General features: G+C 55.1%; 1 protein-coding gene across 2 annotated transcripts in view; it reads left to right on the top strand.

The window, feature by feature from the left end:
- PCDH1 (protocadherin 1) overlaps positions 1 to 4,127 on the top strand; it is a 148,533-nt gene extending 144,406 nt beyond the window's left edge. The window contains exon 5 of one of the 2 annotated variants that reach the window (XM_024213136.2): positions 784 to 4,127. In XM_024213136.2, coding sequence (XP_024068904.1) covers positions 784 to 1,169 — 386 coding nt within the window. In that variant the 3' untranslated portion in view covers positions 1,170 to 4,127. The remainder of the gene's footprint in view (positions 1 to 783) is intronic. The other variant, XM_024213137.2, reaches the window with a different exon arrangement.
- Positions 4,128 to 14,796: the final 10,669 nt, after the last annotated feature.

The raw sequence follows: 14,796 nt of genomic DNA, 5'->3' as shown, positions 1-14,796 counted from the left end.
AATGCCGGGCTGTGCTTGGGGAGGAGTGGTTGGTAGCCAGCAATGCCTGGCTGTGCCTGGGATGGGGTGGTAGTTGGCGACCTAGTTTTTCTCTCCTTTGGTGTGTTATTTTTATCTCCCTCCCGGCATTCTGCGATATCATCACTGTTGAGTGGGGGATTCCCTGTAGCAGCATGGGGGCAGGTGAATGCCAGATGCTCTGGGTCAATGGCTGTGTCTGCCTGAGTCTAAGAGGCACACTTGCAACGGGGCCTGTGCTGAGCCCGAAAGGGCCTCGGGCCCAGGGCTGCTGCAGCAGTGAGTTTGAACATGGGGGCTGGAATCACGAGTCCCAAGTTTTAGGCCCAGCTCTGCCGTGGCTTTTTGTGGCCTTGGGCCAGGCTGGGCCATAGGTTTCCCCTGCCTCCCAGGAACGGGGCAATTTATGACACTTGGCCCATTCCAGCCTCTGGGGGCTGGTGCTCACTGTGATTGTTCAGCCTTCCCCAGGGCCTCATGGCATTGAGCTTCCAGGAGTACTGGAGTCCTTCTCTCTGGCCTGGGACAGGGTGACAGATATGGGACATGTTTACTGGGCACCTTCTAGAGTCCCTTTTGCCCCTGCCACCAGCTGAGAGCCCACAACAGGAAGCCTGGCAGCAAAATGTCCCCCAAAGTGCCAGGTGCTTAGTCCTGGGGGGTCAGGCCTATGCAGTGCCCTGGGATCCAGATCCAGCAGCGGCTCCCATGCTGTGGGGCTTGTGCATGTGGGGTTAATGCCACTCTTACTTCCCTTCTCTACAGATCTCCGGCCTCTGCCTGACGTTGCCATGACTGGGACCTGCACCCGGGAATGCACGGAGTTCGGCCATTCCGACACCTGCTGGATGCCTGGCCAGTCCTCCCCAAACCGCAGGCCCAAGAATGCCCTGAAGCTCTCCACTTTTGTGCCTTACCAAGAACGGGGGAGTCAAGAGCAAGTTGGGAACAGCAGCCCCAGACTTTCGGAAGAGCGCAGCACCAAAATGGCCAACCTCCGCCTGCTCCCCACATACAGTGCCTTCTCCAACAGTAGCCATGAGCCCTGCAAGGACTCCCCTATGGAGGAAATTCCTCTCACCCAGACCTCGGACTTCCAGCCAGCCACCACCCCCTCGTCTCAAACCACTAAGAGGGAGATCTACCTGTGAGGCTGGGCCCAAAGGATGAGGAGCAGACACTTCTGAGGCCAGTGTCCAGAGGAACATTTGAAACTTCAATGCTTTATCGCTCCTGCAGCCGGTTCTCCAGGTTGTTCCCAGTTTCCACCTCCCTCTGGGTGAGACGCCCCAACTGGCCTCTGAGGACACAGGGCAGGGCAAGGGAGAGGAGGGCCTTTTTAACTCGTTGTCTTGAGGCAGGGTGGGTGTGTGAAACCTAAGGAATTTCCAAGCACTTGAGGGTGCGTCTCTGAACTGCTGTGTCAGGGAGGGCTGGGCAGGCTCTGAGTGCAGAGGACACGGCTGGGGTGAAGGGCTTAGGTACCAAAGGTCCATGCAGAGCTGGTGGAGTTCCTGGGGCACAGGACAGAGGGGTGTCTCCATGCACAGGGAGCAAGCTGCCTGTTGCTTTACTGTAGACTCCTGTAAATATGAATCTTAGGAATGACATTCAAATCCTGCCTGATTGAAACTTTTATTGTCCTTGAAACAAGACATTTCAACAAAACAAACCACAGGGAGCAAGTTCCAGCATTGAATGGTTTGGTGCATGGAAGAGCACAGGGGAGCACAGCTTCCAGTCCACACTCCTGTTCCATATTGTAAATAAAGATGTGATTGGTTCCTCAAATAACAGCTGGGAATGGGAGGAGAGGGGCAGGGGCCTGTCAGTGGGGCTGGAGGCTTTCTGGTTTTACATCCTGGCCCGCTTGCCAAATGCTGTCACTGTGCCCATTGGCTGCAGGGTGCGCAGTGACTGCTCAGTGCCAGAGGTAAGGGCCTATGCTGAGGCGTTCCTTTTGGCTGTGTACCAGTGGATGGCAAAGCTGAAAGAGCCAGGAGCAGGGCTGGGGAGCCCCGGTTTGATAACTATATCTCTGGCTGCAGAGATCCTTGGCTCTAGCTCTGCTGGAGAGAAGGGAGGCACAGGCCATTGGGCCTCACCCCATCCCCTTGTGCCTGCTGTAGTGCAGGGAACTCCCATGGGGCCATCTGTGCCATGAACTTGACCTTTGACCTGTCCGCCTGTAAGCCACCATTTGCCTTTGTGAGGAGGAGCTTTGTCTCAGGGTCACACCAGGGGCCACTGGCCCCTGTGAGCTGGAGTCCCACTGCCCTTAGGCCACAGAGCCACTCTCAAGGGCTCCAGCATTCTCTTCCAGTGTCAAAGGTCATCCAGTCTCCCGGGGGTGGGCACCCTAATGCCGTGCCAGGTGCCAGCAGCATATGAGCTCCCCTTCACAGGGTACCAAATCCAGGGAGACACTGTGCAGGGTAGAGAGGAAGGATGGGTGGCATCAGCTTGAGCAGGTGCCTGTAGGAATGGCCCTTGGCATGGCCAGCCTGAGCAAGATGTGGATCAAAGGGGTGGCCCTGGTGGGACACAGGAGCTCCTCCTGGCTCTGCTTGAACTCTCTTGCTCTCTTGGAGGCCTTGGAGCTGTTCTGGTGACTTGGTTTCTGTCCCATTCTCAACTGTTCCAGCTCTGGTCTGACCCCCTGCTCCAGACGGGACAGCCCAGGTGTCTGGAGCAGGGTGAGGGTGACTCATGCCTCATTCTCTCTAGGGTACCTTCCTTCCTCTCCTTATCCAGTAGGAGTGCTAGGAGGAGGGTGAGATGCACCATTATTCTTCCCTTCCAATCTCCTCAGCACTCTTCATTGCTCAGCTCTTCCTTGGGGAGTGAGGCCAATAGCAGCTTCAGGATAACATCCCCTTTCCTATCTTTGGTCCATGCTTGACCTTTGAACACAGGGGGATGTGGTGGGGACATTGTGTGTCTGCTGACTGGGCAGCCTTTCCTCTCTGGTGCCTGTGGGTGGTTCTGCAGGACTTGTTCAGCACTGGGTGTTTCCTGCAGGGAGAGGGCATTGCAGCCCCATCCCATCAGGCCCAGAGGCCTGCAATCCCTGCACTGAGTCTTGGGGGGTTCGGGGCAATGGCACTTGCCCTGCCTTGCCTCCTGGTGTTCAGCAAGTCCCTTGCTGAATAGCTCCTGACCCTTTGCTCTGGCAGTGGTGATGGGATATGGCCAGCCTCATGGTGTAGCTTCCTCAGGGCCGTGTGGCCTGATGGACACAAGCTGAACCAGGTCTGCCCAAGGCCGAAAAGGCACAGAGCTGACAAGGCCTGCAGAAGGGCCGCAGAAAGCGAGGCTCCTAGCTGCCCTACCCTGCCTGCTCCCCCAGCGCCCTGTTCTTGTGTCACCCTTTCCCGGGTGATGTGATGGGGGACTGTCCCACCACAGTTCATACATCTAGAGGTGCCGCTTAGGGGAGTCAGGACCCTCCTTCCCATCTCTCCTGTCACCGCTCCCCTGCTTGGAGGGCACTGATCCAGTGGGTCTCTGTGGTGGACATGGCCTCCAGGTGGGTGTCCGTCCAGGCATACCTGTTCTGCTCTGCTGGCAGTGTTGTGGGGCCCGTGCTCCCCCTGGCCTGGCTGCCTGAGCACGTCACTTTCCTGAATATGTTTTTATTGTAGTTCTAGTTTCAGGGCCTAACTGGGCAGAATGTGCAATTTGGCCACCTAGGCCAGGATCCTTGATTCCTCTGCCAGCTCAGATGCTCACTCCCCGCACCCAGGCTCGGGTCTGGGGCAGCATCCCTCTGGGGCAGGCTCCCCAGAAGAGCTACATGACCTACGCAGATGAGGGTCACTACTTCCAAGAGGGAAAGAGTGGGCCCTGGCTCTTCCCATGGCCTGGTCTGCAGGATGGCCTCCCTACTTGCTGCTTGGGTCACTAAGGGAACCCTGAGGCTCACAGCCCTTTGGTTTGGTTCAGCAGCTGCCTGAGGCAGCACAGCAGCTCACTCAGCCTGAATACACGGTCATCTGTGCTTCGCAGTCCCTTTCGTTTGGGACTGAGGGGGGAATCTGCCTGAGGGGGAAGGGCAGATGTGGTGCTGGGATCAGCCCAGTGGGGAGGGGTGCTGGGATCAGCCCACATGTGAGGGCTGAGGTGGTGCTGGGATCTGCCCAGGGTGAGTGTGTAGGTGGTGCTGGGGATCAGCCCTGGGGGGGGGAGGGTGGAGACGGTGCTGGGATTGGCCATGGGGGGAGGGGTTCTGGGGTCAGCCCCAGGATTCGGGTGGAGGTTGTGCTGGGATTGGCCTGGGGGGGGAGGGGTTCTGGGGTCAGCCCCCAGGATGAGGGTGGAGGTGGTGCTGGGAACAGCCCAGGGGTGAGGGCGGAGGTGGTGCTGGGGATTTGCCATGGGGAGAGGGTGCTGGTGCTGGCAGGGAGAAGCTCATTTGCACAAAGATAAGCCAGAAGGATAAAGCCTCTGCACATGGGGGAGAGAAGGCACCCCACAGGCTCCGGTCTAGACAAGCACAGTGAAGGGGGGTAGGGAGTTACAGGTGCCCCTCAGGGAGGGAGGGGCATTCATTGTATTTAACACTGCACTAGGACAAGCCAGGGGGTAAAACCAAAGGTGGGAGCCAGGGAGCAGTCGGGCTGTGTGGGAAGGATCCAAGCGACCCCATTGTAGCTCTTCAGTGTTGGTTCTATTTATACGAGATTTCATTTCCTTGCTTGTGATGCCTTGTTTTTTGTACAGTTTTATGTACATGCAGGTGTAGCTTTTCTAAAGGAGAAATCCTATATCAGAGGAAAGTACCCAGCTATTTTTCAGATGGTGACCTATGTCTAAGGCAGCGCCTCTTGCTAAGGTTGTATTGCTCTCAATGTGTGATGCATTTCCCTGTGCGGGGAAGGCTTTGGGCCTTGGGTTTGGTTTTTCCCAGGCACTGTGAGCACAATTGATTCCCTTGTAATTCTTTCTGTTCGGAGCAGTGAGCATGACACCTTTGTGAGCCCCTTTCTGTTCTCTCCCCTTCTGTTTGTTTGCTGAGCTGTCAGATGACAAACTCCATTGTAATTAGCCCTTCCCAAAGCTTTACAATAAAAGTGTGAAAACCCGGATGCTGTGCCGGCTGGATTCTTCCCCGGGGGTTGTGTCCTTAGAGTCAGGGAGAGGACTGTGTGCATGAGGGGCTTTGCACGGGCTTACTGCCTCCCTGCTTCCTCTCCTCAGTCCCACAGCACTCCCTCGCTGTGGGGAAAAACCCATGGCCACCCACCGAGGCTGAGAGCTTGGCTCATCCATTCACCATTACCCCATTTCCAGAGTAGGGTGTTTCCAGGTGGGGCCTGAGAACGGATCAACCACAAGGAGCAAATCAGCCACCCTTGCCAGGCCCTGGCCAGCAGTGCCCTGGTGCTAGCCCTGATTAGCTCAGCAGGCCTGACTCAGGTGCAGCGCCCAACTCTGGCTCAGTGCCTGCATGCCTGTTCCCTTGGGATGCCAGGGCGGGGTCCCCAGTGAGACAGGCAGCCAAAGAGGCATGCCTGCCTCCCCCTAATACTTACCATGTCCTGGCTCTGCAGAAGGCCCAACTGCTTCAGGCTCCTTCCTGAGAGCTTGTCTGTGCCAGCCTGTCCCCTGACAGCTGACACCTGCCCGCTTTCCAGAGAGGGAATTTTAACTGTTTATAGCCCTTTGATCAGTTAGTTCTCAGCCTGGCAAAGCAGCTATGTCACTTCTGCCTGGGGCCGTGAATATGCCACTGGCCTGTAATTGTCCAGCCAATGTTTGCCAGGAAGGTGCTTAGCTAGAGCCATTGATTTTTTTCCCTGCTTGTTTTTCCAGCAGCCCCCAGTTCGGCTAGAACAACACATTCCAACCAGGGAGTGTAATACACACCCACACCTCAGCAACCAGGTCACAAACACTGGTCATCAGCTTATCACAGCTCAGGGCTAGTCTACACTAGAAGTGCTACAGGGCACAGCTGCACTGCTGTAGTGCGTCTGGTGAAGACACTCCATGCCGACAGGCATAACATCACCTCCGCGAGAAGCAATAGCTATGTCGTGGGAGAAACTGTCCTTTCATCAGTGCTGTGCTCATCAGTGCTTAAGTCAGTGTAATGTACGTCCCTGAGTGACATCAGTTGTACTGCAGAAAACGGTAGTACACCTGGCCTCAGTGCTGCGATATTGTTACACAGCATCACCACGTCAGTCACACACCCCACCCACTCACCATGGAGCTGAGCTCTGGGAATGGAGAGGGGGGTGCTATGAGGCTCAGTAATGAGAACCTCCACCCCCACCCAGCTACTCCTCAGGGCACAGTGCATTGGGAATGGGGATGTCCGTGGATTCAGTGCCAATGGAAGTGTGATGTGTGCTTGGCAGCCCTGTGCAACACTCAATCCCCTGCAGTGACTCCTGCCCCGAGGCACACTGACACAGGCTGTCTCTCAGCCCCCATGGGTGCCCCAATATCAGGGCGAGAGCAGCAGCTGGTAGGGATGAGACAAGAGCAGCCTCTGTCAGGAAAGGGATAGACAATAAAACAGAAAATATCATAATGCCACTCTATAAATCTGTAGTACCCCCACACCTTAAATACTGCATGCAGATCTGGACACCACATCTCAAAAAAGATGTACTAGAACTGAAACAGGTACAGAAAAAGGCAACAGAAATTATTAGGGGTATGGAACAGCTTTTGTATGAGGAAAGATTAAAAAGACTTGGACTTTTCAGCTTGGAAAAGTGACAACTAAGGAGGAATATGACAGAGGTCTATAAAATCATGAATGGTGTGGAGAAAATGAACAAGGAAGTGTTATTGTCCCCTGCACATAACACAAGAACCAGTGGTCATGCAATGAAATTAATAGGCAGCAGGTTTAAAACAAACAAAAGGAAGCACTTCTTCACACAACGCACAGGCAACCTGTGGAACTCGTTGCTAGGGGATGTTGTGAAGGCCGAAAGTATAACTGGGTTCCAAAAAGAATTAGATAAGTTCATGGAGTATAGGTCCATCAATGGCTATTAGCCAGGGTGGTCAGGGATGCAGTCCCATGGTCTGGGTGTCCCTAAACCTTTGACTTCCAGAAGCTGGGAGTGGACGACAGGGTATGGATTACTGCTAATTACCCTGTTCTGTTCATTCCCTCTGAAGCACATGGCATTGCCCACTGTCGGCAGACAGGATACTGGGCTAGATGAACCATTGGTCTCCCTGAATATGGCCATTATTAGGTTATTATGGTCTCCGTGACAGCCCAGGATTGGCCTGCTGGACAGCTGGTCAGGGATGCAGCCCTGCCTTGGGCTTCAGTGACAGGCATCAAAGGGACATCCTAGAGATCAGCCTAATGGACAAGGTGGGGGTCCAGAGACCCACCACCACCATGATCAGCCTCCCCAACAGATGCCATGGGGACCTCGCCCCCATATCAGTCCCAGCAAGAGATGCCACAAGAACCTCCTCCCACAGATCAGCCCCATCAATGGGTCGGGGATGGGTGGGGTCAGTGTCTAGGGGCGGGGATGGGTCTGGTGAGTGTCCTAGGGAATGGGAGGATGATGAGTTGAGTTGGCATCTAATCCAAGGGATGAGTCAGCTCAGTGTCTAGAGTATGGGATGGATCAGTCTGTGTCTCTGGGGGGGAGGGTCAGTATCTGCAGGTAGGGGAAGGGTCGGTGTGTGTTGGACAGCCGTTCTCCCTCCCTGTCCCAGAAGCGGTGGGTGAGACTTTGCTCCAAGGCTGGTGCCCACCTTGCTTTGGGCACTTGGCCTTGCTCTCTCTGACCTGGCGCTGCAGCTCCTGCCCCACAACACTTCAGCCCTCGCTCTCTGTCCAGCCCCCAGCTGGGGGCTCTGCATGCATCTCTAGGGTGCTCCCTTGGAGGCAGTGCTTCTCCACCCTGCAGCTGGGCTGGGGAGTGGTGGGGTGGCACTACTGCCCTTGTAGCCCCTGCCCCTCAGCAGCTTCCATTCCTGGGGCTTGGTCTGCCGCACACTCTTTGCGCCCTGTTCCCTAGGCTCAGGCCCCTCCCACCTCCGCTCTCTACTGCCAGTTGCCACGGTTTGTACAGCTTCATGGGTGTGATGTATGAAAATGATAACCTGAGGAAATTTGCATACATACTCATAATTTGCATAATAACATAACTTTCTTCTTCTGGTCAGCACATCCTGTCCCAAGCTGTGGTGGAGCCGGCCTTGGCAGCTTGAGGTTGGGGGAGATAGGTGGGGGTTGGGTCAGCAGGCTGGATAGCAGGTTTCTTGGGCAGTGGGTGCTGGAGAGTAATGGTGGGCTAGGCCTTCTGGGTGTTGTATGGGGCTGATGCTACAGGCTGGAGTGACTAGGTGCTGTTGGGGTTGGGTGGGGTGCTGGGACATCTGTGGGTGTGGGGGTAGGTAGGTTGGTGCTGGAGTCAGTTTGGGGGCCTGGTAGGTGGGGGCAGGGGTCCTGCTGAAGGTCAGGGATTGGAGTTTGGCTGGGGGCGGGAGGTTTTTCAGGGGGCTACGGGCTGACTGGAAGGCAGAAGGGCTGGGGTACTGAACCCTCGCACCTTCTGTCCCCCCCAGGCCATGCGTCTCTGGCTGCTCCTTCCCTGCCACAGCTCCGGGGCAGCAGCCCACGCAGATAGACTATGCCCTGGCTGCCCAAAGCCACGGCATACAGCAACCATGGGGGAGCTGCATCTCCTGCAGCATGTGAGTCTCTGGCTGAGCTGCAGGAAGGCATGAATGCCCCTGAAGTGGCCTCCTCTCCCACCCCCCCAGAACAGTGCGGGTCACCCCAGGGCAGGCACACGGTGCCACCTCACAGCCCACTGAAGTGTCCTCACATGGGCTGCAGCGAGGAGCCAGGTCTCCCCTTCAGCTCCCCATCTAGGACTCCAACGCTCCCCCTTCCCTGCTCACTGCCACCCCGCTGGCCCTGCCCCTCTCTCAGGAGCACAATAGGGAGTGGGAGGGGCTCAGCACTCTGTTGTTTGGGCCTGAGCAGCTCGGTCACCCCAGTGGTAGCCATGGAGGGACGAGGATGGCACCGGGGGCTTCCAGTGAAATTCAGGGGGAGACAGATTGGCTCATGGCAGGACAAAGGGCCAGGGGAAGGGGGACAGGCAGGGCAAGTGACACCAGTGATGGATGAAGGTCTGGGAGAGTGATGGGGAACAAGAACCCTGAACCCCTCATCTCCAGCTCCACCCTAAACCCCTCACCCCCAGATAGAACCCTCACCCCCGCACCCTACCCTCTGCCCTACACTGGGCCACCTCCCACACTCCTTACCATGAGTTTACTAAGGCTAGTGTCTAGTGTTAGTTATGTAAAGTGGGTTAAGCTGGAATGTATTGCAATATTGTGATTTTATGAAAACTCTAGTCAAAAGATATAATTATGTTGGGTCACGGGCATCAACAATTTTCTTCAGCTGGGTCATGAGGAAAAAAGTTTGAAAACCACTGGTGTAGGGGAGCAGCCTATTAACATTGCCTGACACTTCCCATCATACATATGCATCCAACCATTTAGTTAAGAGCTCTCCTGCCTCCCTGGCTTGCAGCAGGAGGAGCCTGATATTTGAATGCAGATCGCCCTGGGGTCAGGGAGTTGCCTTTTGCTGGCAACCTTAATTTGGGCATTTCTGTACTCCTGAGTGCCTGACTTAAAAATGGAGAGGCAAGCACACAGCACTGGCCTCGTCATTGTGAAAGGCAGAATGGCTCAGTGGACGAGAGATGGGTTCTGTTCCTAGTTCTATCACAAGTAACCTAGTACAAATTCTGAGTTGCCCTATCTGTGCAATGGGGGGCTGGTACGGCCTGCCTCCTATAGCAGGAGCATGAGTCCTTGCTCAGTAAGAAAGTCTGTGAAGATTAAAGACTTAATAACAGCACTCAGAGGAAGAAATGAGATTGGGACTCATGGTCCCCTTGTTCCCAGCCCAGAGCACCCTCCCTTAGGCTAACAGGCATTTTCACAAGCAGGCGGGCTGGGCAGCACCTCACTTTGGCCTGGGAAAATGCACAGTACAGTTGTAACATTCAGAGAAGTATGGGGTTAGCATACAGCAAGGGGCAAGTTTCTATGGCTTGTCTTGGCCCAGTGAAATGGATTTTTATAGGCACCTCCCTGACCCAAGGGAGACCCCTGCCAAATTTCAAGCCCTTGCTCCAAAGCCTGGAGGACTAGAGCTGTTTAGTTTTAGGTTGGCAAAACAGCCTCCTCAGGAAAGCTGCTTTCACTGAAACGTTCAAAAAGAAAATCATGCGGCAGCTGAGAGCGAGTGCGGGCGGGAATATCCAGCACGGATGGCTGCAGGCTGGCAGAGCTGTAGGCAGCTGAAAGCAGCATCTGTACTACAGATTTCTGCCGGCATGGCTGTGCCAGTCGGGGCAAGCTCTGACTGGCAGAAGTCCCTAGCATAAATGCAGCTAGATAGCAAAGGCACTTTTACCAGGCCAGCTTATTTTGCTCAGGGGGTGACATAAGCTATACCTGCACCAGCCCAATGGTGCCGGTACAGCTGTGCCCGCACTAGGTACAGTGCTCTGGGCTAGCTGTCCTGGTGAAGAGCTCCTGGTGTCCCCCTGCCTGGGGAGTGGCAGTGTCAAGCAGCCTGACCTATCTGCATCACTATATGCTCAGTCTGAGCAGTGCCTCATGGGGGGCCAAGCCCCAGTGTCTGGCACCCTCTGGGAATGGAGAGATGCCCGTCACATCAGTTAATGCTTTCCTGGGTGGCGCCCAGGCACCACGGTGAGGGGTACTGTCCCAGCCTGCCCGCAAGGGATGGAGCGCAGGCCTGTTGCTGGGCATACTTGGGAAGCAGCAATAGTGCCTGACCTTGCCTTGGGGAAGCCACAAGTCATTTCTGCCAGGCTGGCTTTGGTTTGTGGGAGGTCACACCCTCTGTGATTATCCCGTGTCTGCATATTGCTGGTACTCACTGGATGAGTGGGGCACGCCTGCTTCACGCCCTGCCAAGGGAACTGGCCTCACACCTGGCCCAATGGACATGGGGTGGAGGAGGGGGGATTTCTTGGGGTAGGTGGGTAGCCCCTGTAATCACTCACAGGATGGCTTGGACAGAGGCAGGGGGAAGCCCAGCCCAGCGTTTGCGCCTATCTTTCCAGTTGTCTGGCAGTGTTGATGAAAGGGATTAGGAGATTTAGAACCCCTTTCATTGAAGCCCCAGCAGAGTTTGCAATTCAGTCTATTCCCAGAGGCAGGTTAAGGCAGAGGAGTTGCAAACAGCAGCTAATCTGAGAAGCCACGATATTCCTTCTTCATTTGCAGGGAACTGTGATCTTCCAAACCAGTGGCATCTACTCAGCTACCTCGATTGCCAGCCACTTCTGACCCCGCACCTCAGACCAGCCTGCACCCCACCTTGCTATTCAAGTCCTGACTAATTTTGTTCACCCCAAAGCTCTGTCAAGGCACCTCAGCCCTGAACACTCCACCCCCACCATTCCAGTCCTGGACTCTTCCACAGCTGTGTAAATGCATCTCAATCCTGACTGAACACCCCCTCACCCCCCACTGCCACTTTGCCAGTATTAGGCACCCCCACCACAGCTCTGCTGATGCCCCTCAGTCTTGAGCTGCAGCCCCTGGAATGGTTGGTTTGCACTGTGATTTAATCACACCAGCACCAAGGAAGTCACTCAGTTCGAAAGGGAGTGGTTAGGAATGAGTGCAAACACGAGTGTAATTAGTGACAATGAGTCATACGGTCTGTTACAGCTGCCACCACAAAATGGGAGAAGCCTTCTTATACAGCGTACAATTATTGTATCTAGCTAGCTATCCAGAGTGCCAATCACCATATTATCTCAGCCCCAATACTGTAAAGCTCAGCCAGAGTGACTGGGACAAAAGACACAGAGACACCAAGTATCATTTCAGGCCTTTCCAATGAAGCAATAGGAACATGTGCACTGTGTGAGAGTTATTGGTGGCTTAGGTGTTAATCCCCCTCCCCTCATTCTCAGCATGGACAGCTGGCTGCCATCATAAAGCCCCTTTTGGCCCCACTGTATCTTTGGCTTGGGAAATAGGGTTGGCCTGAAAATTGCCAGATTTACCCCTGCAGCAAAGGGGAATATTCCACAAAGTTTGAAGGCAAGGCTTTGAAATGTCCCCTGTCTCCACAAGGACTTGTTGCTGCCCCTCCAAGCTTTCCATAGGGCATGTCTTACGGCTGTGAGCAGCTCAGGTGATCAGCGCCAGGTCAGCCTGGCCCAGGTGTGAGCAGCTCCAGTGCAAAGTCATGCCAGGGTTATTGCACCTCGCTGGTGCTGCTCTCCCTGTGTGTGCCCCACTCCCTGCTGCATTCACATCCCGTGGCTCTTTGTGGGGTACTGAGCTGAGCTGCTCTGCCGTTCTCTCCCAGTGAATTGTGGGAGAACTTGCCTGTCCTGGGCCCAGGAGAGAATTGGGAGGAATTGGCAGACTGGCAGCCCTTGTTGTTGTTGTTATTAATAATTGCCAAAGTGCCTGGGAGCCCCAGGCACTGGCCACAACCCCCGCATTGTGTCAGGTGCTGTAAGAATGCAGAACAATAAGACAGTCCCTGCCCCACAGAGCTGACAGACTCAGGTGGCTTGGCTTGCATTCCTACTGCAATGCAAGCAGGTGACCCGCCCAAAGGAAAGCCAAAAGCCCAGGATGAGCCAGCTACCGTGGGTGTAAAGCCGCAGGTCACGGGGTGATAGGGTTTTGTGTGCGGCTGGGAGGCAGGTTAGTTAGAACCCCAGCAATGCCCAGGTTAACACTGCAGCCAAGACAAGCGCAGAAACACCTAGACAGCTTGGTGCTGGCTTAATTGGAGGAGGCAGGTTTTAATTAAGCCAAGTTGTTAACAATGTGCAGCTGACCCTTTCAGCCCAGCCGTGCTCCCATTGATTTCAACAGGAGCTCTTTGCCATTGGCTTTGGGGAGAGCAGGGCAGGGCCCCAGCTGCGTGAGAACACTGCCCTCTTTTGGCTGCTTGCAGCTTAGAAAGGGAGCCATTTCGGTGGCAGCTGCTTGTAGCCCTTCTGCGCAAGCAGGAGAGGCCTGTTCTCCATGGCATGCTGGTCCCTACGTGTATTCCACCCTTGGGTGCCCATACGCCATGTGCCTGGATCCAGACATTTTTTCCAAGCAGCATTCATTGACCTGCACATGTGCAGCATCTCTGCTCGTGCTCCCTATCGAGGCTACAAGGGCAGTGCAGGTCGACACCCCTCCAGTTCCCTCTGACCGCTGCCTGGCCTGAGTTGGATCCCTGTCCCCCTTCACTCTTCTAAGCTCTGGAAGGATTTTTGTACGTCTTTGCTGCCAATAGTTATCCTCTAGTTTAGAAATCTTAGTTGTACATAGCATAGTCTAGTATAGCGTAAGAAATCCCCTTCCCCCAGTCAGGGGAAACCCTCTTTATACGGCGTCCCGGGCTTCCAGAACAGTATCTCCTGCCTTCACTCCTTTCCCAGCAGCGATAAGCATCAACGGTGCCACTACAGTCTGGGTGAGGTGCACATCTCTGCGAAGTGCAGCATCTGTAAGTCCTTTCTGCCCAGAACCAGAAAGGCCTGAGCACTCAGGCTGAGGAAGCATCTGATGGGAGAGGCTATGAGGCCCCAATCTGACCCTGGCCTAGGAGACCCCCTATACATTGTCCTCAGCCAACCAGCAGTGCCCCTCTGAGCATGACCCATGGAGCAGAGCCATCAGCACCGAAGCCCAAGGACTCAGGACACAGGGCTGCCCATGAGAGTAAGAAACACTGTCATGGGCATGAGGGCAGATCCCCGCAGTGAACTGCCCACAAGAAGTGTGTTCCCTCCACAAGCCATGCCAGGTCAGGTGAGACGTCGTGTACAGATCCCATGGAACCAGCACTGAAGGGTCCCCAGTTGGCGGGTAGAGTGAAGAAGAGGGATCCACTGGTACTGACAATGACCAGGTACCAGGGCATGCAGCTAGGCCAATCCCATCCACCAACACCTGTCCAAATGTACCATCGATACTGCCTCAGCAATACGGCCACTGGCCAGCGCCGGTGGTCGAACCGGGTCCCTCTGGTGTCTCGATGGGAACCTCACAGACTCTGAGCCATACAGAGACTTTTCTGACACCGGAAGGGTCTTCCTCCCCTATCCACAGTCCTTACTTTTGTTGGGCGCGATGGTTCTCAGGGAGGCTCCTATTCCAGAGGATGAACTGCTGCTACTGCCGCAGGAGAGACCCCTTCCCTATCAGTTGGACAGGGGCCTCCCCGTATCAATGGTACCACCCTTTCCCATGGCACCGTCATCAGACTCGGAGGAGATAGTCCCACCGCTGTCTTGGACATGGTGCAGAAGCCCAGACAGACAGCCGCAGCCACCCTATCTGCCAGGCTATGACCACCCCCACCTCCCCGGGATGCCTGGTATCACTTCCCGTGGGGCCCACCACAACCCATAGACCTCTCCTTTTGGCTGAATAGCAGACACCCAGACCTGTCACAGGAATCCTACTGCTCTTCCCCCTCTTGTCAGACCATTCTGTCAGTGTACCAGGAGGAAGATGCTGAGCTGGTACTGCTGGAGCCTCCTAATCACCCTCTCCGCCAGATGACCACCGGCAATATCAAGATCTGCTCCAGAGAGCAGCTACTGCCTTGCAAATCCTGCTGGAGGAGGTCCAGGACTCCAAACACAGTCTCCTGGACATTTTACTGACACAGGGACCACCCAGGATGGCCCTCCCCCTAAATGAGGCCATACTGGAACTTTCCGGAAAGGTCTGGCACACACCAGCATCATG

Source organism: Terrapene carolina, unplaced genomic scaffold, assembly GCF_002925995.2.
Source record: "Terrapene carolina triunguis isolate 2854851 unplaced genomic scaffold, T_m_triunguis-2.0 Scaffold838, whole genome shotgun sequence".
Classification (NCBI taxonomy): domain Eukaryota; kingdom Metazoa; phylum Chordata; order Testudines; family Emydidae; genus Terrapene; species Terrapene triunguis.
Note: the sequence above shows the minus strand (reverse complement) of the source record. Positions and strands in the feature narration are given on the sequence as shown.